Raw genomic sequence first — 24,137 nt, 5'->3', positions numbered from 1 at the left:
GGTGCTTATCACTGCTCACAAGTAGTTTTCTTTGATCAACAATATGCATTCCTGAGAATTTTTTCATAAGGAGGGTTCCTAGAAAGAATTTGGAACAGTTGCCTGCTGATTGATTTATGTTTCACTAGAGGATGATGCATGCGACACACGTGGCCTGAAAAACAAGGACACTGATACAGTGAGATATGCAGATACATATTGATGAGTTTTGAGAGCATACTGGAAAAGGCTTCCAGATGTTTCAATTGGGAAAGGCTTTTAGATATGGAGATGATTTAATTGGGGAATAGTGGGAAACATTGCGTAGCTTGGAAACATGGAGATGCTGACATGTGCCTCATGCACATGAACTCCAAAGTTTGCATTATATTAGAGTAGATATATGTGTTGCAAATAAAGATAGACATCGGTCTATTCGAGTGACAGGAAATTGGTGTGGTTCAGTCATCAGGTTAACAATATTATTCCCAGAGAAATTGGTAAATTTTTGGATGTGGCGGTATGCATTACATATTCTTCTTTAACTAAATTATAGGTAAAACAAGCAAGTAATGCTTTTTTTAGCTGGAAATTTGATGGACAAAGTCTTCAAGCTCCTTTTTCTGATACTGTGTCTATATGCATTTTTAGGGACGTCTATGTGTTTATGAGAAGAATCTCGAGGAATTTGATTTTTGAACTTATATCCAGAATATGGTTTATGTTAGCAATCTTAACACTGTGCAAATGATTATACAAACTTTGCCACTAATGAGGTCTGTAATTGTTGCATCTGGCATTTTTGTGGAGACTTCTGGAAAGTTGATATCAGTTAATTCATGCATACTGTTGCTGAGGGTGCACAGCTACGATACCACCTTATTGGTTAGCTTATGAGAGCACTATTTTATAATTTTTATAATCCATTGTCGCAGGCATTTGCTTTTAATTCATCAGCAAAGGCCAAACGTTTACAATCCCGTGCTTCGGAGAAAGAACAACGCAGGCTTCATATCCCAACAATCGATCGTTCAACTGGGGAACCAGCTCCATTTGTCGTTGTCATGCATGGGCCACCAAAGGTAATGCCGGCAAGAGCTGTGGAATTTGACTACTATTTACCAGAGACAGTTTGTACTCTCTAAATTTTTATAACTAAATAATTGTAATTTGCAGGTTGGGAAATCTCTTCTGATAAAATGTCTTGTAAAGCACTATACTAAACAAAATTTACCTGAAGTTCGAGGTCCAATCACCGTTGTATCAGGTTTCTCTTTTTTTATTCCTTTTTTTTCATAGATGCTGCTAGGCTGCATTCTTGCATTTTCTTTTATCGATTAGTTATGAACCTTTGGGATTACCCAAGTTTTATAGGAATTTATGCTTTGAAGTAGCTATCATTAGAAAATTTCTTGTGGCAGCTAAGAACTTTTTTCCCATTGATTCCAGGAAAACAAAAAAGAGTACAGTTTGTAGAGTGCCCTAATGATATAAATGGTATGATAGATGCTGCAAAAGTTGCTGATCTTGCATTGTTGCTAGTTGATGGAAGTTATGGTTTTGAGATGGTAAGTAGAATTTTGCTGTTAATTTTGTAGTTCATTCAGTAGATGTTCTTGGCTAGTTACTCTGTGCTGCTCTGTAATTGGAGTTCTGCATGATGCTAGAGTCTTGAGTACGTGTGGTACATTACTGCAAGCATATCAGCTTGTTGGCGTTCATAATTTCATCCATCTTGCAAACTCAGGCAAGAGATGCCTCTGCGGTCTAGACTTCACTTTTGCTTTGAGTTAGATACGTATAAAACTATTTGATGTTCACCAGTGATCCTTCTACTTTTTGCTTCCAATGGCTAAGCCCTAGTATCTGTATTCTTGAGGAAAAGATCATCCCCACTCTCTGCATCCCTAACAAGCATGATTGTAGATACTGAGTTATTTCTGTCTGGGCCACACGGATAACTGTTCCATCTCTGCTGGTTATGGATAGTTCTGCTTTTAGTAGGTTGTGAATGAAACCTGGTCATTTTTGTTCGAGAATTACAACTTTCTTTGCCCAAGGATCATCTTTCTTTCAAAATATGAAAGCTAATAACAACTCAGAAAATATTTGAAATTTAGTAGTCTAATGGATTTTCTTGTATTGCTTTGAGTATTTAATGTATAACTATTTTCTATTACCAAAAAAGCAATATCCCATGTTTATGGATCCAAGGTAATAGATTCTTGTGCTACTTGCTTCTACACAAAATCATATGCCTCCCTGCTCGCAGTCTGTCGGTTGTCTTAGATCTTCCTTTCTTTTTTTTTTTCAGGCATGATTGAGCAGATAGCGTTGCAAAATCATTTGCCTACTTTGTCCACATTGCTCTGTCTTAAGTTCTTTCTCTTTTGATGTATAAGATGGGAACCCATGTTTATCTGAAATTCTTGAAACCTTCTCTATAATAAACTGAGATAACAAAGACAATTGATTCAGCCATTCGGGTAATCTCTTAAGTCTTAACCATCAAGTTGGACAAGCTCTTTATTTTCTTTGAATTTCTACTAAATACAATTTTTTCAAATTTTTTTCAGTGGTTAGGGTTTGAAAACCTTAGTTTTGAAAGATTCTTATCTGTAATATAGCTTTTACCCCTAGTTAAATCTCACCACTTAATACTATTATATATGTCCATAAGTAACTTTTAGCCACCTGTTTAACGTTATTAGTTGGTTTTTAGTCACTTGTATGTTTTTTTTTCATCTAGAATACATGTTAATGTTCTAGGGCTGTCCTTTGGTGTTGGCCTGTTGCAAATGGAAACATTTTTCTCATCAATGTTTCTCATCCTACCGGACACTTTTTGTCACAAGCACTTCTCATTCATGTCAATGCTCGCTCATACATGTCCTTAATTCAATTTTAAATGACATGTACTCCATTAGCATACCTTGTAAAGCTCATAGTTGTTAAAGCAATTCTTGACATATGCAAATTGCAGCTATTTAATGCAGATTCTTAATTTTCTTTCATGATTGCTCTTCTAGATGTGCACAAAAATTCTGTCCGAAATCGTTGATGTCATTTCTAAAAATGATGCAACCAAAACTTGTAATTGGCTGTATTTTTTTATAAATCTCATTCAGTATGCTTAAATGCCAAGGACGCTGTATGTAGATGGAAATGTCGATCATGAGATTACATGAGGTGTGCAAATGGCAAATACGCTTTTTATGCGGCCACTGTCTTAACAGGTTTTGAGACCTGAAAATAGTATGGACCACTTACAATAATCAAGTGAATGATGTCACTCCATGTGGACATACTTTGTCTACATGTTCCATAGACTTTAGCAGTTCTGTCTAATTCTAGACCTATTCAAGCTTATAAGTAGAAGTTTCTTATTGCGTTGAATCATGGAGACTCAATCAAGTCTTTCTTTTGCAGGAAACTTTTGAGTTTCTTAATATTATGTCAGTTCATGGATTCCCAAAGGTTATGGGAGTCCTTACACATCTCGATAAATTCAAGGATGTCAAGAAACTGAGAAAAACTAAGCAGCGTCTCAAGCATCGCTTTTGGGCTGAAATTAAAGATGGGGCAAAACTTTTCTATTTATCTGGTCTAGTTCATGGAAAGTAAGTTTTTAAAATTTCTGCATGCTAGTTCATTAATTTGGTTCATCCTCTTATATCATAAGTATGCTTGATAGTTGATTATTAATGTCTGTGCTGAGAGCTCCAGGTTATCATTGCAAGTTGGTTTCTGCAAGTTGACAATAGCTTTAGTTTTCTAGCGATCTGAATAGTAATTCTCAGGAACGTTACTCATTTGTTTACTTGATTACAGATATCCTAAACGTGAAGTTCACAATCTTGCTAGATTCATTTCAGTTATGAAAGATCATCCTTTGTCATGGCGATCTTCGCATCCGTATATATTGGCAGATCGTTTTGAAGATGTTACTCCTCCTGAAAGAGTGCATAGGGATAGTAAATGTGATAGAAACATCACATTGTATGGTTACCTTCGAGGTTGTAATATGAAGAGAGGTACCAAGGTATTGCTTCAGGCCTCATGTTCTGCTGCTTTTAGTGCATTTAGGCTTTATTCCATGATGGTGACAGATTGGATAAATTATGTTAATATGCTTCAGTCAGAGTAATTCCATCAATAAGTAATTCCTTCAATAAGTAATTCATGATAACTTATTTCTGGTTTACTTTTAGCTTCTTAATTGTCAAGGTAATTTGTACCTTATAATGCTTTTCTTTTCATTTATAAGTTATAACCTTGTAAAGTATTCTCTTCTTTGAGGGGGAGCAGATGCGTCTGTAGTCTATGCTGACTTTCAGTTTGGAAGATCATGTACGAACATTGATGAACACTACACTAGATAATGAGGAATATGTCTACCAGATTGTTGAACTTTTAATCTCTTGCATGTATATTTAATTCGTTTTACTCTTCTTGCACACTCTTATCAAGGGACACCAAGTCATATCTTGAAGAGCTGAAGGGGACAATCAATCATTTGAATCCTTCCTTTCTCTGCACTTCATTTTCCTTCAATCAATAATTTGGTGAAGATCTTTTAAATAGAAGCAATACGTTAAGAGAGAAGAGAGGAAGCATAGGCACGTCTAGTTAGTATCGTTCCTCATCAACAAAGTGCCTTCCGGCTCCCTCCTTCCTAAAATAATAGTCTGCAACATCATGTTAGTCATCATTGACTTATGCAAGTTTTACAAAGTATCAATTTGTAGCTCTCTTCCTTCATTGTTGTAGGGCTATTCAGATACCAAAATCTTTCAAAGATTTTCTGACATCTGGAGGAAACAAGGGACAAGAAGAGGCTTTCCCTCTTTTCCCAACAAATGATTTCTTATTCGGATGATTCCTCAACGTAATATTTTATCATGGTAATTATATCATTGCATCGTAGTCATGAGTATGGACAATAAACTAACAATGTTGCTAAATTATGTCTTCACTGTCTATTGTTCCTAAAGATGATCCAACTAGTATGTCTATGATCCCGACATTCATCTGCAATATTTAATTATATTTCAAATTTTTGAAAAGTAATAAAGAATTTGTCAGATAAGTTAACATTGTTGCTAGATGACATGTAGTTGAGATCGTATAATTTAATGAAAACATTCATATTTAATCCAAAGGATCAGGCTAAGCTGCCAGTGGAGGGCATATCTTGGATATGCATATGGTCATTTAATTTCACATTTAGCAGATTCATAAGAAATATTACTAACTTATAGATGGATACATAATGGATAAATATTGAAAGAAAGTGATTCATTTATTACTTTTTTGATTCACAAGATCGCATTACATGATGAGTGTAGAACATGCTTGGATAACCAAATCACTATTAATTGCACAAACTATAAACAATTAAAAAGAGTATACAATTAATCTAATAATTAAGAGTAAAAAACACATTTAGCTAATTTACGTTTATTAAGAATTATGACATACTATCACATAAATAAGTAGATTAAAAAACATTATTACAAGATATGGAATAAACATTAGGCTTAATTATATTGTAAATTAATTCACATTAATAGCAAATCCACATGTACTTAAATAGTAAAAACTCCTTTATTAAATGATTATATGCTTATCCATTTATGATCCACAAGGTCAGGTTAAGCTGCCAAGCGAGTATTGGATGAGGCATGATGAGTTAATATTGGAATTAGAAAATAATATGTACGATGACATATTTATTTGGAGAAAATATAAATAGATTAATTACAAAAATGATAGATATTAGAAAATAGTGATTAATTTAATTAAATGGATAAACATTATGTAAATAAAATGATTATATAATGTGAAGATGCATATTAGCTAAGTAACCATAAAAATATCATGTTATCATATAAATAACAGCTTAAATGAGCATTATGACAGAATATGTGGGCATTATTATAGTAAATCAGAGAGTCAGCAAGTGAGACAGTGGTGATTAGCCAAATATTGGGGATATAAATAAGGACCTTCCAAACTTTTAATTATAAAATATGGAGGTGAGGATCACAGGCTTTGCCTGGTTGGTTGGTTTTGAAAATTGCAGGGTATTAGGAGGAAATAAGGTTTAAAAAGGTTTCTTTGTTTTTTTGGAAGGAGGGGGAGGGGGGCATGGGGGTATAGAGTGATTTGGTGTTGTCAATTTAAAACAGTGACTGAAGAAAAAGTGGGATGAGGGTGCCTGCACGTCTCGTCCCCAATTCCTTTTAGAAATCGGGACTTGGAATGGCATGTGACTTTGATCCCTTCGGACGTGGAATTTCTTGCCCGTTCAATAGCATTCCTGCTCCTGAGTATTTGGGATTGTATGCAAAGCACACGCAATCCCCCTTCCCCTTGTTGTCCCGATCTTTAGGGCTTTGAGGTTTTTTTGATAAAATAAAGTGGGACTGGGTCTTGCACACCGTCTTAATGGTCTCGTTTGAGAAGTCACAAGCAGCAACCAAGGGCTAATCAATAGAAAAAAGAAGAGAGAGAGAGAGAGAGAGAGAGAGAGAGAGAGAGAGAGAGAGAGAGTCTCACAGTGCCCAGATTCGGGATTTCAATGCCCACAAAGCTTATAATCAGGGAGAACATCTTTTTTTGCCTTTAATTTAGTTAAAAATAAAGAAAAAAAGGTGAAATCAAGTTTTTTTTGGTTTGACATGAAAATGCAGTATATTGTTGGGTAAGGATCAAGCTACAAGACTGTATTTTTTTTCAATATACATTTTATTCTTTAAATTATAATATTTTCAGCATGAATTAATTACTAAAACAATAGAATTTTTTTTTCGGGGAATGTATCATCCTTCATTGTTATTAAGCACATGCAACTTAATTTTTGCATGTTTGGATAATTTCTGGGTGTGTTCAGGAGCACCTGAACCTACACCCAAATTAAAATTTAATTTCATATTATCTTGACTAAAATGCTAATATTCAGGTTGTGAAGAACATATATAGTACCCATGGCCAACTTACAAGCTTCTAACATTAGTTACACTAAATAGAGCCAATTTATTAAAATGCATTATTTTTGAAGTCCAAATACGTCGAAAGATAAATAAACCAATAAATTGTCTAAGAAATATTGGGAAAAAAGTAAAAAGGGTGCCCTAAGGAAATACAGGGACACCCATTGTCCTGTGTCGGAATGAGTCAAGGCGGGCTCATCCCATGGGGAAATCAGGGCAGCCCTGTCCCCACTGTTCTGTTATTCCTGTTACATAGTGACTTATAACAGTGCCCCATTATTTATATGTATAACGTAACTGGTGTTGGGTGAATCTATTATACTGTCTGTTACTTTAAATCATGCTAGGATGTAAATTATTATTTACTTTGATGAAAGATGCAAGTTATTCAGGGAAAATTTTCATGGATACTTTTTATTTATTTCTTCATTCTATCTCAGTTTGTTGCAAAATAGAAAAGTTCTGATTTCAACATATGCTGTAGTTAAAGGATGTGATTCATAATTCTTACAAGAATAATGGGTTTGATTTCAGTCTGGCTGTTCTTAAAACTGGTTACACACTTGTTGTGGTGCCTGTAGCTACAGATTTGCCAGTTTATTCCAAATCTTACATTGTACTACATAAGTGATATCTGATTTTTCGCAGGTGCATATTGCTGGTGTTGGTGATTTTTCTTTAGCTGGGTTGACTGGTCTGGCTGATCCTTGCCCTTTGCCATCAGCTGCCAAAAAGAGGGGACTTCGAGACAAGGAAAAACTTTTTTATGCGCCTATGTCTGGTCTTGGGGATCTTCTCTATGACAAGGATGCTGTTTACATAAATATAAATGATCATCTTGTTCAGTTTTCGAAAGTTGATGGTGAAAACGGTGCAGCAAATAGAAGAGGTAACATATCCTATCTTTTGAAAATTTTTCATGATTCTACAGCATATTTTATTTTGCCAATGTTGTACCTTTGACCTTCCATCTGATTGCTGAGTGTTTTTTGTTTTTTTTGGGCTGGGGAACTAATGTTATTAGCAAAGCTGGATCGTAATGATGTAGATGATATGTGATACTTCATACTTTCATAGAATTAGCAATATTTTCCAAATATTGTTTTGTAAAGTACAATGCATTGTCAATTATCTTTGTCCTCTTCTTTTATTATTAGTGATACCTTAATCCCCTTGAATCGGAAGCATAAGGGGGAGCAAATTCAAGTGTTGGGGCTTGCATGTCAATGCCTTAAAAAATTTAGGGTGCTGAAGCATCAAGGAAGCATTTATACAAATTATATTAATATTATAAAATTTTAGAAAGCTTCTTTTCTGTTTCAACATTTTGAACAAATACAGGATATGATGATTAAAAGATACAATAAGACAACGAATAGTACAGTTATTGGAATAGGATTTTCATTAATAATGTAGATAATGGTTAATGTATCTAGATTGAAGTACGGTGGAAACATAGTAGGCGTGGGTGTTGGAATGCGGATTTGGAGCCAGTTTTCAGCACACTTGATAGAAGATTCTTGCTATTAAGAGATTTAATCATATGATATATGAAATAAGTGAATGAAGGGAATTAACAATTACAATCCCTCTAAAACTTTATAAAGACATGCATTTTTTTTAATGAATTTGGCAGAGGTAGTATGATGACCTGGTTAATGAGAAGGAACATAAGGAAAAGGTTGAGATATAACACAAACCTGTAGGTAAAGGGCAAAAACGGCTGTACAACCCTATGACAGCTTACCAGCTGAGCCAAGGCAACTACCACTAGTTTATTAGCCAAATGAAGACTATGCCCAATTTCTCAAAAATCTTTCCCAGCTTTTCTTTTGTCACAGCCTGCTGACTTGTCCCAAACTTTCCATGATATTGTTAGCAGAGGAGGTTTTTACCTAGCCCAAGGTTAATCCTTAAGTTGCTAGATTTTGTTGTAGTGTCATGTAAGGATATGTTGTAATGTCACACAATCTATTTAAATCATTTGCGAATAATAACAAAGGAGAAGAATAGCGATGTTAATTTACAGAAAGACAGCGAGCACAATGCAACTCCAACTTGTTTTAAGGAGGTTATGACACATATCTTGTGAAATTAATAGGTAGATGCTTGAATCTTCCCTAGCAGTAAGTGCATTAGGATTGGTATCTGAGATCAGTTTTAAAGGCCCATTCAGTAATGCAGGTGTAGAAGGGCTTCACTGTTAAATCATTTGGTCTTCAATCTCGAAGAATCTGAGTATTCTTGTGCAATCTCAATGTAGAAACTAGGTCTTCTGAGTTCTTCCTTAAAAGTTCTGTGGATACAAATTTACTTTATTCACTCTCTAGTTTATATAAATCTGAAGAAACCTTCCTCCATTGGTGAGCAATAGCACCATGGATGTCTACACCTTGAAACTAGCCTTCCTTGTCTCACTAACTGCATGGATGCTTTTTAATGTCTAAATTTGGGATATTTGGGGTTATCCTAAAAAAACCATTTACCCCCGCACATAAGCCATACTATGGATGCTAATTTATGTGTTATCCACTTTTTGTTTGATGGTATTTGATTTTGATTTGCTTTGCTTCATGAGCACTGTTTTTTTTTAAATAACTTATCAAGGAAAAATGCTTCAGGTCTTGCACATGCCCAAACTTCGGCATTGCAATAAAGTTGAAGTCTGGTCTAGGAAAAAAACACATTTACTCATGGTTTGCTTTAGTAATTCAAGCTGAATTATACGGATTTTATCCCTCTGTAGCTTAAATATATGGATGGCTTGGATTTCTTAGAGTGGCAGATGTGGTGGTTGGGGTTGTGGACAAGCAGATAAGCTAGAACAATACCTGATCCATCTGGAAAATGATTTTACATTGTTGGACCATATCCAGTCAGTTATTTTACTTATTGGTTTTGATTTTAGTTCCTGACCCTTTGATGTAATATATCCTTTTTTTTGATTGTCCATTCTTCAAAATATTACTTCTGTGTTGGATTGGGAGGATTTACCCTGTACTCATAAGCTTGTTTACTGCTTTATCAAAACTTGATCACCATTGTATTCATAAGCTTGTTTAGCTTCAAGCATCAACTTAGTAAATTTCACATCAGTTGTTTGTTGACAATGGAAAAAACTCTGCACTATTTCTTTCAGCGCATCAAGGAATTTGGTTTGGTGTTGCTTAGCTTTTCCAAGAAAGCTTCTTATGTACTTTCCATTGGTTTATCTTTATGTCATAATCTTATTTTACTGTATTTCTTACTTATGGGTCAAATGCCTCCAGGAAAGGATTGTGATGTAGGCGAGGTCTTGGTGAAAACACTTCAGAGTACAAGATTCTCTATTGATGAGAAGTTGGAACAGAGCTTCATCAATCTGTTTAGTAGGAAACCCCCTACTACATCGGGGAATATTGTGAAGGATAATATGTTAAACCAATTTGGAAGTACTACCAGTGAAATGCAAAGTGATCAAGGACAGACTGGCATTTCAGATCAAAAGGATAATGATCACATGGATGGCACTGGAGTTGCAGAGAGTGATGAAGCTGAGGATGAGGGCCCAAGAAAAGAAATTGAACTTGATGATTCTGATGAAGATAATAATTATGCTTGGGAAAACAATCAAGAGGATGACGATCAGTTGGATCCTTTTAATCGGGATTTGAAAGAAGAAATTGAATTTCATAGTGGAAGACTAAGGAGAAAAGTTATATCGCATAAATATGGTGATCATGCTGATTTGAAGGTAACATATGTTTTTATCTTTCATTTTCATTCAGTTGATTGATAGCACATTGCTAAAATCCATACTCCATAGTTACTTGGACCTGCTCTGTGTTGTATGATACAAGATGTCGGTTGATGTATGTTACGTGTTTTTTTTTTCCCTTTAAAGTTAGCTAGAGAGTTGAAATGCCAATAGATATGTTATGCATGATAATTGTTGCAGTCCATCCTGTTTTTTCTTACCACTGCTGCACGTGATATAAATGTATGACTGTTCTTGCTTATTGATTTTGGCTTCTCTTTTTTTACATACATGTGATGCTGTATGGTTGCTGTCGTAGCTATATTCTATGTGTTGTATGTGATAGTCATACTCTTTATCCTGTGTGGGGTTGTCTTGTTAACTGCATGATCTCACATGGAAAATTATAACTTATATAATGCTCCAGGATGTGATCTATAAGGGAAAAAATCATTGCCCTCAAAGAAGCATGGGAATTCGTTTTTATATATATGTCTTTACGCTCATGTATTTTTAGCGGATTCTCCAGTTTACATAGTATGCTCATAGCACAATGGGTGTGTTTATAGGAAGTTCAGTTAGTGATATTTGTTTAAGTACTTTTACCCTTAAGGCAGCAGAGAATTATCAAATTACTATCAATATTTATGCAAGTAAGAAACATGGATGGAACCAACAAAGCCATCCATGGACAGAGAAGCATACAATAACAATATGGATGAGTGCTTTTGGTATATGTAATACCTCGAATATCTCCTCAGTGGATAATTTTGTTATGCATAAGAGTCAACTGATCCGATCTGCAACAGTGAAGACTATAAAGACTCCGTTCTGCTTGGAGAAAATGGTCCTGATAGTCTATCTGGTGTTGGAACTTGCAACCTCTTATTGAGGCTGGAAGTTTGACCTCTTATGGTTGTTTGTACATGATGTAGCTTTTGGATGGATAATCACTTAGGATTTATCAAGGGTACAATCAGTGCTGGTATGTTTCCAAAATGTCTCGGTTAAATTCAATTAATTTGGTCGATGTTGACATACAAATGGCTTATTACCCTTGAGGGTCATTATTTCCTTCGCTTTAGTTGGTAAAGAGAGCTTACCTTTTGGTGACAGGTGGGCTTCTTGGAAGCATTTACAGCTAAGAAGGTTAGAAGTATTTAGGTATTATGGGGTTTTAAGAAGCTTAAAAAGATAAATATTTTCAGTGTTTTTTATAATTTTTACTTAATGCAAAAATTTATCAAAACAGGAGAAAAATAATATACTGATGTTATTTTGTTTCAGAAAAAAAGTATTTTAAATTAGCAAGATTTTGTTACAATTCACATTAGACAATATATATTTAAATAATGTCTATAATTTTTCTTTTGTTAGTTTTCTAACTTCTCCAAACTACTTCATTTTTTTTTCTTTGGGGGGGGGGGGTGGTGGTGGGCGGGATCTTTTGTATAGTGCTATTAAAGCTTTTCCACGTTAGGTCTCCAGAACTGTAGCCTAAGCCACCAAAACCACCAACTTTGCTGAAATCTTCCGTTTTGACCTGGTACCGGAATTCATTTTAAATTATTGGGTTGATGAGTAGCTGGTACTTGGTAGCACTTTCTTGGTTTAATCTGTGCTCTATAGTAGATTCTGTGTTTATTCAATAAATCTCTGATGCTGTTATTCTCATAAACTCTTGTATTTAAGTGCAAAATATAAATCATTTTGCAAATTTCTTCGCTAGAGCCATAACATAATCCACTTCCCATATATGCTAGATGGATTCTCTGTTTTTGATGCACCATGAGTTCGTGAATGTTAAAATGCTGATTACTTTCAGATTCATATTGATTTATCTGTAGGTACCTGCATCATTTGAGCCACATCCGGTATTCATGTGTTTCAGGACATCCATGGCTTATTTTAGTTGCATGTTTTGCTCTATTGTCCTCATTTAATAAGTTTTTAGATGCCTGATTATAATATTAATGGGTCATCTTGTTTATGGATGGGAGATATATTTGAAATTGTAATGCTGCTACGGTTACTCGTATGGTTATTGAATTGGAATTGGACTCTTCAACCATGTTCATATAAGGTATACAGAAAATTCATTTAAAAGGTGATCCGTGGTGTCCTAAGAACTTGGGGTTTTAGGATAAATGGCCTCTGCTGTCTGCACATCCTACTTCTCCTGTCCCCCACTGGCTCAGCTAATCAAAGGTTTCATATAACATTTCCAATTTGTGCGTATCATTTGTGTTTGACGGCCAGACATTTGAACAACCTTTAGCTGTACTTTATATGTTTATAATGATCCAACCATGGAATGCCGTACCGGCCGGTACGGGCCGGTACGTACCGGTCCGGTTCTAGACTGGTACCGGAACCACAAGAAAACCGGTATTTTCCGATGTTTTAGCCGAACCGGCCGGTACGGAGCCCGTACCAGTCGGAACCGGCCGATACCGCTTGGTACCGGCCTCGTACGGGTGCGAACCGGCCGGTTCGCACCGGTACGATTTTTTTTTTTAGAACCACAGCGCCTCGCGCTGTGGTTTTTGAAACCACAGCGTACCGGCCGGTATGTACTGGACCGGACCGGTACCGTATCGGTCCAGCCGGCCACCGGTACGTCGACCGGTACCGGTACGACGGACCTTAGATCCAACAGTTGCTCAATTCCCGGTAACCTTAAGAGCCAATCTTAGCCTAGTTACTAGAATGGCAGTTCATTTTTGGTCAGTACATATACTGATGCTATTAGTACCATGAGATAAAAACCAAAACTGCATGCATTACATTGCATATCTGCCTTATGTTCCCTCTTTCCCAGGCTGCTGTACTTTGATTGAAAGCCAATTTCTTAAAAGCATGTCATCTGAGTTGTGTGATTTATCTTTTAAAAGCACTATTGTTGTCAATTTGTCAGGGTGGAATTTGTATCTGATTGTGTACTTTGACTCCTCTAGCCACCTCTTTGATATCCTCATCTGCATGACTTGACTTCAAATATTCAATTATAGTTGGACTATGAATTACATACTTCTAAGGTCCTTTTGGATTCATTTGTAATATTGATTATTCTGCTTTTGATGCTCTAGACTCTCAAATCCTCCTGTTTCTGGTGTCCAGGATTCTGAGGAAGATGATACAGACGATCATTTAGCTGATGGTTCAGAATCATCAGGAGACAGTGGGGATGACCTAGATTCAGGTGGTTTTCCACTGTCTTTTTCTGTTTTGCAATGGATTTGTGGTATATACAATAGCGTTCTTTCAATTACAAAGAGATGCGCCTTCCATAATTCCTTATGGCTATTTGTTTGCACATTGATTTTTTTTAATGGCAATTCTGCATCTGGATATAGGTAGAACACATTGCATGACAGAAATTTGAGATCAGTTGAAAATTCTTTGAAAATGTTCTTTAATTTATCTAAATGTTCAATCAAATTGTAAATATCCAATTATTATGAGAAGTTGGAAACACTTACGTTTCTTTGGCATTCACATTGCAGATATGGAGACAGACAATGCTTCAAAGTGGAAAGAGTCCTTGATCCAGAGAACATTGTTGAGACAAAATGTCAATCTGATGCAACTTGTATATGGGCAATCTGCATCTAAGTCAACAACCAGCACGCGAGAAGCTCATGACAGTAGTGACAGTGATGGTGGTTCTGATGAAGATTTCTTCAAGCCAAAAGGGGAGAGAGAAAAGGTATAATTCATGGGCTTTCTATGAATCATTTGTTTGTCTTGTCAGAAGTCTTCTTGTGTTTACGTGCTATTTGCAGTTACTGCTTACAAAAAATCCTGGTAGATCTTGATTATAAGAACTCTTCTTTCCATCTTGTGAAGAAAATGTTCAATTTTTCTGATTCAAAATAATGATATTCTTTATACATGTGCTGCAGAAATTGAATGATAAATTAGGTCATGATGACATTAATGCTGAAGACTGCTCTAAATTCATCAGTGTACAACTCAAAGACTGGTCTGATGAAGATCTTACCAGAAGTATCCGTGATCGATTTGTCACGGGAGACTGGTCCAAGGCTGCTAGAAGGGGTCAGGCAACAGACAATGATGATGATGGAGGAGATGATGAACCTGTTTATGGCGATTTTGAAGATTTAGAAACTGGAGAGGTGTACAGGAATGAGTCAGCAGATAATTTTGAGGGGAATGGAAACATTCCCAAGAGAGATGATCCGGAAGTGAAGGAGCGGAGGATTAAGAAGCTTGCTCTTCGTGCAAAGTTTGATGCTCAATATCCTTCAACTGTTTTTTTTTTATTTGCTGGCTATTTTCTTTTAGATCATGAAATATAAAATAAACTGCAATGACATGACCATCCGCTTTCAATAGTTGTAGTCTTGTAGGCATTTTACTTGAAGTTCTGCTCATCAACCTTCTGACTGGCTCAAAAAAATGTCACTTATGTTCAATGTTTTTTATTTTTACTTATGCTGTTACTTCTACACAATGCTACTTCTTTGTGTATGTGTGTGGAAGTGTTTTGTTATTCATGGACCTTAACGATGACCTACATATGATGGATCTGAGCTGTCTGATGAGGAAGATCATGAATCAACAGAGAAGAAGTTCAACCGACATCAAACCAATGATGGTGGTGGATATTTAGACAAAGTATGCCTGCTTGTTTTATACCAGTATCTGACATTTAACTGCATGCATGGCATGCGACAACTGATATTTGTCTTTTGCAGTTGAAAGAGGAGGTTGAACTCCGCAGACAAATGAACATATCTGAACTAAATGATCTGGATGAGGCTACTCGAATAGAAGTTGTGGGCTTCAAAGCTGGCACTTATTTGAGATTAGAAATTCATGATGTTCCATATGAGATGATTGAATATTTTGATCCCTGCCATCCTATTCTTCTTGGAGGCGTTGGTCTTGGGGAGGAAAATGTTGGATGTATGCAGGTCAGTATGTGCCTTGAAGTTGTTTCTCTGACAAAATATTGCTTTGGCTAGGCTGTGTTTGACATCATCATCAGTTTTTGGTTTTTATTTATTGCTTCTATTTATGGTTATTTAGATTCTGTTTTCAATATTTTGGAAATAGCAGTTGTAGTTATTTTCATTTTTAAAATCTGAAAAATAAAATTTCTTTTAATGTTGATAATGGTTGTAATTATAATGACACGAGTATTGATGATGGGGGAATGTTTTCTTTTGGGGGGTTTTCGTTGGCAATGGAGGTATCTGTGTGATGGATAGTGGCTACCGTAGAGATTGCATTGAAGGGGCAGTTGTGGCAGCACCAGAAATCATGGTTCATAGTCTTTGTATTGGACTGCGTACCGGTAGGAGATTGGTACGGTACCAGTACCATACCGTACCTTATCGAACTATATCGATCCGCCAAAGAATATATTTTTATTTTTTTCAAGGTTTTTAGGGTTTCTTTATTTAGTATTGAGTGGAAAATAGGGTTCTTTTAGTTCATTTTCAATGTTCCCATGTAAAATACTTTAAATTTTTATATAAGATGCCTAAAGCATGAGAATTTGTTTTCCCCATATTTTTTTCAATTTCTATCCGTGTATGGGATGTAACATAAAAAATAGAATAGAAGAGAGAAATGCCTAGATCGGAGTAGCTAGAATAGCTCACTCTTCCACTCTTCCTCTTTCTCCTCTCCTTCTCTTCTTTATCTCTGACCTTGAAATGGAGGGAGAAAAGGATGCTTGAACCCTTTCTCCCTCAATTATTGTGACATCGAACTATTACAAAGCTCTTACAGGGCTGAACCACTGCTTAGAATCGAGTGGTTCTAGGTGGTTCAGTCTGGTAAGGGCTGCTTTGCACCGGTTCGGCGAAAACTCCATACCTAGATCACCAACCATACGATAATGGCCGAATTGGGTTTGTGTACAATATTGCGTTTCTTGGTGGCAATGTTGGAGCCAACAAAGGTGGTGGTGGTGGGGTAGTAACCATTGTTGGTAGCAGTTGTGGTAGTGGTTGGTGGTAGTGGTAGAAATCAATGGTGGAGGGGTGGTGATGGAGTAGGTGGTGGTCGTGTTTGAAGTTGAGCTAGACGCAAGGTGTTGTAATAGCCTATTTTGGTCCTCAAATTTTTCCCACTCACCTTGAAGTTGATCAGAATATTCTGAATCCTTCAAACAAAACCCTTATTTGTGTTGAAATACCACATGTAGTTTGATGAAATCATAAGGTAGATTAAAATGTAGGAGACTTATACTTTGCAGTAAGAAACTATTAGCTAGTATTGTACTACTTCGAATTCTAATGATGATGTACTATTATCAGATAAAGTGGCTGGAAACTTCTATCTGGAGTATCACTGCACCAGAATTCCTTTGGAGACTTATCTGCATGCTAAATGCATCCTTACTCTAAAACATTTTGAGGTCTATATCTGTGCACCCTTAGCCGAATCCACTCCTGCACTTGTTTCCCAATTAACATTCGGTTAACTAAGAAGAAAAGATTTGAATGTATCTAGTATCTTCATGCAACAGATCAATCCTAGATCCTTATGGAAGATCATCCCTGATTTTTTGGATGCATGTGCTAAGAGATTGGTGCATAATTGATGATGGGATGACCGATGGTGGGAGACTGGATGGTGATGACTTTGAGTGATTGAATGCCGTTTTCCAATTTTTTATATGATATCTTCTATTTATGTGAAAGTGTCATCCTACACACGCACGCATATTTATATTGACTAAGTTAAGAAAAAAATTAATTACAGTTTAGGAAGAAACAGCGATTTTTTTAAAAGTCTTCTTGTTTCACATGCTTTTATGCACATAGAAGTGTTTAGTGAAAAGGTGGGTGGAGATACAACCTTTGGTCTTTCAATATGGATAATATGAGGGGCTATCAATTCTATTTTTTTTGGGTCCTTAACAAATCTAACCATATTTTCTTATATATGTTCAAATTGAAAACTGAAACTGGAATCAAAATCTTTGAGGTCTAGTGATAATCTATTTGATGAATTCTTTTTTTTGTAAAATTTGTTTTGGATTAAGGTTGAGGATATGATAACTAATTTGAGGTTGATGAGGTTATATGTGTGTTTTCTTTTAAATGCTAAAATATGATATCTTTCACAAATTATTATTTATTGGAAAATTATAAGAACTTTCAATTAGGTGTAAATGCATATAAGATGAAATGGCAAATGAAGGGTTGGGAGGTTTTGGCCTATAATATAATGCTTAAAATACTAAAATTTGAGGCTTTTAGGAAAAAGGTGGCCCAATGCACAAGGCTCTTGCCATTGCGGGATATGAGGATGGTTAGATGTACGCAACCTCACCCTCACGTCCGGAGAGGCTATTTTCATGTTTCAAACCCATGATACCTAGGTCATAATGGAGCAGGCTCATAAAATTTGAAGCTAGTTATTATATATTAGTGTATTTTGTGAAAGGACCTTTTCCGAAAAGGTATGAACATAGATGAAGTGGCATATGAAGATAGTGACTTACGAAGGTCTGGAAACCTGATCTAGCTTAACAAGGGGTAGCTTCAAAATGCTAGTTAGTTCATGCTTAGATTATTATTGGGTTTTTTTATCAAGCATTTCCCTTTGAACAGATCTGTTTGGCTGGGTAGCTTCTCTCACTCATAGGCATATACATATACATATACATATACACATGCATATATATACATATAAATACATATATTTGTGCACTTAAGGTATCTTCTATTGTGACCTTCTCTAGAAGTTAAAACTCTAGTATATCAGATCTTTTCCTATTATAATTCCGGATAAATTTTTATACAATTAAATGTTAAATGTGATGGTTTATGCTATTCTCTATGATGCTTATTTGCTTTGAGTAATTTCCATTCAATGATTGATATGCTTTAATACTGATACTCCGTTCTTTTCTGTAGGCTCAATTGAAGCGCCACAGATGGCATAAGAAAGTACTCAAGACTAGAGACCCACTTATTGTTTCAGTAGGTTGGAGGCGGTACCAAACAGTTCCCATATATGCCATCGAGGATCGAAATGGACGGTATCGCATGCTCAAGTATACTCCAGAGCATATGCATTGCTTTGCAATGTTTTGGGGGCCTCTTGCACCTCCTAAAACTGGAATACTTGCTGTTCAGAACTTGTCAAACAATCAGGTAAGATTCTTTTAGAAAGAGAAAATCTTTTTTATTACTTAGCATTAGCTAAACAATAGTCACCTATCCTATTTTATAATACTATTACAATAGGAAAACGTTGTTAATTTGGGGTATATATTACCCATTAGTTTTGACCAGACTCAGCATAGAGATACCATTTAATTTATAACTTCTTAAAGCATCAGTTTATCTGTTCAGTTCATTCACTTGTACTCTTATCTTTTTATTTTTTTTTGGACTTACTGCATATTAGTCCACAATCTCTCGTATTTGCTATTAGTTCCTGCGAGCTTCCTATATACATTTTAATCCCTGCAATCTTATAACTCTTTCCTTTGCATATAAGTCCCTCGGGTTAACTATACCAGACCAGAACCAAATATCCTTTTTTATTTCCCTAATTGTGTTAGTTTACTAACAGATTTTGGTTTAATGACTGTTTTTGCCCTTATAAGAGAGTGCAATGAACCTTGAACTCTTAGACTCCTCTCCACGTGGGAGAAGACGGGAGAACGTAACACTTAGCAAAAGAATCTAGGTTCCCCTTTTCACTTCGGCCGTCTCTAATCCCCCCCCCCCCCCCCCCCCCCCCCAAAAAAAAAAAAAAAAAAAAAAAAACTCATTTCCAACTCTAGTAGCGGAAGGATTGGTATGCGGATGGAGAAGATTGTATGGATTAATATGCAAAAATGAAGTTTGCAGGTATTAATATGCAAATATGAAAGACTGTAGGGACAGTATGCAAAAAATCCTTTTTTTGAAAAAAAAACTACTATTTGCAAGAACAAAAGCATTTTCCACTGGGTATCCTGAGATCAAAGCATTTAAGTCATTTCAATAGGTGATAAGACATTGCTTTTCATTTCTTTTTTTTTTTTTATGTGCAGGATGGTAACAACTAATCTTTCTAACCAGACCACAACTAGGTTCCATTTGGCATCATGCTACTGTACATATCATCCATACTCTCCATATAATAATTTAGACATGTTTCTGTTCAATTTGATGAATCTAACCTCCTGGACCCTGAGGTTCTCAGAGGCAGGTTACCTAACTACACAAATAGGTGAATGCTTGAGTACCCACTATGATTTTTTACTTTCTACTCAGTCATATATATATATTCTCAAAAGTTACTTAAAGACCATATTCACATTGCTCCTTCCTCTCTAGATTTTTCCATTAATTGTTCAGGTCGAGAGGTAGCATTGAATCTTGACCATCTAGCCAAGATGCCATGTTTGACAGTGGAGGGAACTTGTCTCTTATCTGTTCTATATAACTGTTGAAGAACAAGGCGATTGATTTATATGTTTTTGTATATGATTTCTATAGGAAAAGGAAAGGGTTAGCTTCTTTATTTTTTTAGATCTTAGAAAGCCAAATTTTTATGTTTCTTTAGTGGAATAAAAATTTCCTTGGACCACTTTCTGAACTTTCATATATTTTGTTCAGAAATATATAATCATGCTCATTACATTTGTGTATTTATCCAGCACATTTTGCAAATCAAAAGCACCTAAAGGCCAAGCTATTTTATGATATTTCCCTATTTTTGTTCTGTGTTTTGTATCTCGGCAGCCATGGCAGTTAATAATTTGAATTTTCTATATTTTATTTTGAAGTTCCATCAACCTTTATCTGTGTACAACGTTGTCAAATTGCTTAGGTAGTCCTAGGTGGTGACGCTTTTGGAGGCCTAGGCAGAGGACCTAGGTGGTCCAGCAGGTTCTAGAGTAAAAAAAAAATTCCTAGAATTTACTAAAAGTATATGTTCTCATATATAGTAATCTATAATTCATAAAGAAGTTTTGATTTAATTAGTTGGGTTTTGCTTAAGTATTTAAACCATCTTAGAAATATAACATATTGAAGCATTAGCATCAAAGGAAACACTTAATTAATGGACTAAGCTTCTTTTTCTAATGGTGGAAATACCTTTTTTCTTAAGAACAAATTTGTTAAAAAAAATTATTGCTAAAAGTAAATGAATAAGGTGCCCTCCAAGATAAAGGCAGCTCTCTTAGGTGGCTAGGCGCCTACTTAGGCACCAGCTTAGGTGCTTAGTGGCTGCCTTGCCTAAAGGTCTGCAAAGCAGCAAGCACCCATACAGTTGGGTTCTTCAAATGCTCTGACAATCTTGACTTTGTAGCATACCGAGGGGCATATCACTGCTGTTATCTTACAATATGATGGTATGCACCATTAGTCAAGTCCTTGATGTATACACTAATTTTGTGTAAAAAAATTAAATATTTTGATCAAACTATTTTGTTCCAACGGAGCGAACCATGTGTACACATTATGCAGTGCGAGTGATAAATACAGATCTTACTACTAAACCTAATTCCGTTTATAACCATACAAGCAAGGTTTATCTCCTCAAAAGCTGCATTTGTTGTGGAATATGTTTAACACAGGATAAGGATAAGTTGAGGAATAAATAGGGAGTCAAATGGTGGAATAATGCTGATTCAAAGAATAATTCTATTCCTGTTCTGAAGAGATAAGCCAGCAAAAATCATCTAAAAAATGCCAAAGGTACCCTGACGTCATCCTTTTCTATTTTGGCAAAAAGTTTGTTGTAGTCGGGATAGGACAGAATAAACAGGAAATGCTAAATCCTGCAACCAAAAGAAGCCTCAATATGAGATTGCGATTTGTTAGCTTAAGAGGCTATACGAATCATATCATGTATAGCATATTACTTTAACTATATAGCTGTGCATGTGGAGTTCAGATGCTCTATGAGTGTACTTGTAGTGTCTATGTGAATAATATAGCAACTTATTAAGCATTTTTTCAGTTGTGCATTATATTCTAAGTATATATTGAGTCTGTATATACATAGTGTATTATGTCTTTCGGACTTTTTTATATACAATATGTGCACTGAATTTCCCTGAATTAGGAATTGGGGAAACCTTATGTAGAGTGGCTAAGATTTGTCAAAAAAGGTCAGGAAAGAAAGGCAAATCTTGAAACAGTATGAGAAGTTAAAACAATTCATTGACAAAGGTCAAAGAATGATCTATTGTGCTATGGTTATGATCTATTGTGCTTGTAAATTGCTGCAGTGGACTCTGGTTATGATGCAAAGTGCGCCCATTCACAAGTACTGGAAGAGATTTGAAGGGAAGAGAAAAAAAATGGTGGCCTAAAGTCACTAAAACAGTTGCTGCTACCTGGATGGTTCTAGAGATAGGCGATAGAATTTCCAATTAAGGAAAACACTATTCATGCTGTTAAGAGGAAAGCCACATAATGCTGTCAAAATTTTTGAACGGACCCATAAAGTGACTGGATAACTTCCTGGTCAAGACAATAACTTATATCCTTTCCATTTTAAGTTTTAGATCCAGATCGTCATCTTTTCCCGCAAAAGAAAAAAAGACGAACAAATCATAGAAGTGATGGCTATTCAATGAGTGCTTCGAGATCAATAACTGCAGGGTTTTTTTTCCTGGTTGATATCATAATTCAAATGCACACTAGGAACAAGTGCTAAAGCAGAAACCATAAGCTTCAGGGAGGCCTGTTTAGATGGTTGTCAACTTGGTAGCATTGTTAAAGGAACTGAAATGAAGAAAATTGAAGATAGAGTAATCCTTGACCTTATTGTATTCTCCGGAAGAGACTTCCCTGCCAAAAATCTTATTCTCATTTCCTAGCTTAAAAAATAAAAGAGAAAAAACCTGTCCTTCTGCCTCTGAAGCATAGCTAATATGAAGCAATATGACTTTTTTTTGTGTAAAGCTGCGTTATCACAATGAAACTTTTTGGTGGTCTTCTAAATTGTCTTGCACTTCTTGAAACAAGACTACCTACATTATAACCCCGGTCGGTTTTAAGTAACCTAATAGAGTAAAGTTAGCTGTTGTCTGGCAGTCATATGCTAGTTGGTTTATCAATCTAGCACCTACACATGAATGAAAGTTGCAAAATTTCAAAGAATTAAAAGCACAGAGACAAAAGAAAACCTAAATTGAAACTCTGTAACAGACTATTCAATCAAACTTGTCAGATAAATCACCGCTAGTATTTCTGGAAACAAATAAACATTAGATTGGAAATTTTTTCAGCAAAGAGGAAGGCTGCCTGTTCCATAAGTTGTGATTTTTGGTCTGACTGCTTCCACTGTACATAACTGACTTTGAGGTTAGGCTCGTGAATAGTTTTTTCTCCCTTAATCTCTCTTTGTTATCTCTTTCATTATTTTAATTAAGGGACCTTCAACACTGTGCAAACATGTAAACTGAATAATTATCTCATATTAACTCATTCTTTGTTTATGAATATTTTTAGGAAGTTGTATATCTATAGTCAGAAGTCAGAGATCCTTAATAGTTGTAATGGAAGACATTGAGATTGCGCTGATAATGATCAAACAAATCTCTCCCTCGATTATATTTTTCCCTTGTCCTAACTGTTAAGAGTGATCCATGAACTCTATTCCTGCTTGCCATCAAGAGACTTGCATGTCAGAACATTCTAGGATCCACAAAACTACATTTCTACAAGATCTCACTGGAATTTCTATAGGCAATACTTGATAAACTCTTGGAACACATGTTTGGTATAAAATCAATAGGGTAAATGTGTGAAATTGCAGATCTGTTTAGCTGTAGCATTGTGCTAATATGTGATATTGTATTTGACTATGTGGCATTTTTGTTGAGGAAGTGTGATTCTCATTGTACAAATGCTGAACGTTACGAATGTTTTCTCAGGGAGCATTTCGAATTACAGCAACAGGCTGGGTGCAAGAGTTCAATCATGCTGCTCGAATAATGAAAAAGATCAAACTTGCTGGTTATCCATGCAAAATCTTTAAAAAGACAGCACTTATTAAGGACATGTTTACGTCAGATCTGGAGATTGCTAGGTTTGAAGGTGCAGCTGTTCGGACGGTAAGCGGGATCAGAGGGCAGGTCAAGAAGGTAAACTATGCAAATTTCCTTGTCATGCTCTTAGTGCTGAAGGTTTTGATCATGCTTATCACATTACACTAGCAAAATGATGTGGATAGTATGTATTAGGTTTTTCTCAATTTTGGAAAAGCTACATTTATTAGCTTTAAATCTGAAAGCAATCCTCTCCACTTTTCGTTTATATATTTTTAACTTCTATGAGTAGTTTCCCTTTTTCAGCATTAATCTAATTCCACTTCTTTCATAGAGCTGATCTAAATTATTAAAATGCCTGTTTCAGGTTGTCTTTACTATAAGTTTGTAACTCTTCCTGCAAAACATTCTTAAATAACTTTGACCTGGCTTTTCTGTC

The 24,137-nt window shown here is 35.7% G+C and overlaps 1 protein-coding gene across 3 annotated transcripts in view; it reads left to right on the top strand.

The window, feature by feature from the left end:
- LOC103711632 (P-loop containing nucleoside triphosphate hydrolases superfamily protein) overlaps positions 1–24,137 on the top strand; it is a 30,497-nt gene that overhangs the window by 4,709 nt on the left and 1,651 nt on the right. The window contains exons 2-15 of one of the 3 annotated variants that reach the window (XM_088723807.2): positions 915–1,061; positions 1,156–1,246; positions 1,429–1,547; positions 3,409–3,599; positions 3,811–4,021; positions 7,623–7,863; positions 10,244–10,707; positions 13,831–13,912; positions 14,217–14,419; positions 14,616–14,971; positions 15,252–15,351; positions 15,432–15,650; positions 18,612–18,851; positions 23,585–23,794. In XM_088723807.2, the coding sequence (XP_088579933.2) occupies positions 915–1,061; positions 1,156–1,246; positions 1,429–1,547; positions 3,409–3,599; positions 3,811–4,021; positions 7,623–7,863; positions 10,244–10,707; positions 13,831–13,912; positions 14,217–14,419; positions 14,616–14,971; positions 15,252–15,351; positions 15,432–15,650; positions 18,612–18,851; positions 23,585–23,794 (2,874 nt within the window). Of the gene's footprint in view, positions 1–914; positions 1,062–1,155; positions 1,247–1,428; positions 1,548–3,408; positions 3,600–3,726; positions 4,022–7,622; positions 7,864–10,243; positions 10,708–13,830; positions 13,913–14,216; positions 14,420–14,615; positions 14,972–15,247; positions 15,352–15,431; positions 15,651–18,611; positions 18,852–23,584; positions 23,795–24,137 lie in introns of those variants that run through there. The other 2 variants (XM_088723808.2, XM_089924044.1) reach the window with 2 other exon arrangements.

Source organism: Phoenix dactylifera, chromosome 6, assembly GCF_051530095.1.
Source record: "Phoenix dactylifera cultivar Ajwa chromosome 6, Ajwa_hap1_PhDact_Kaust_v1.1, whole genome shotgun sequence".
Classification (NCBI taxonomy): domain Eukaryota; kingdom Viridiplantae; phylum Streptophyta; class Magnoliopsida; order Arecales; family Arecaceae; genus Phoenix; species Phoenix dactylifera.
The sequence above is the reverse complement of the archived record's forward strand: the minus strand, read 5'-3'. Positions and strand labels throughout refer to the sequence as shown.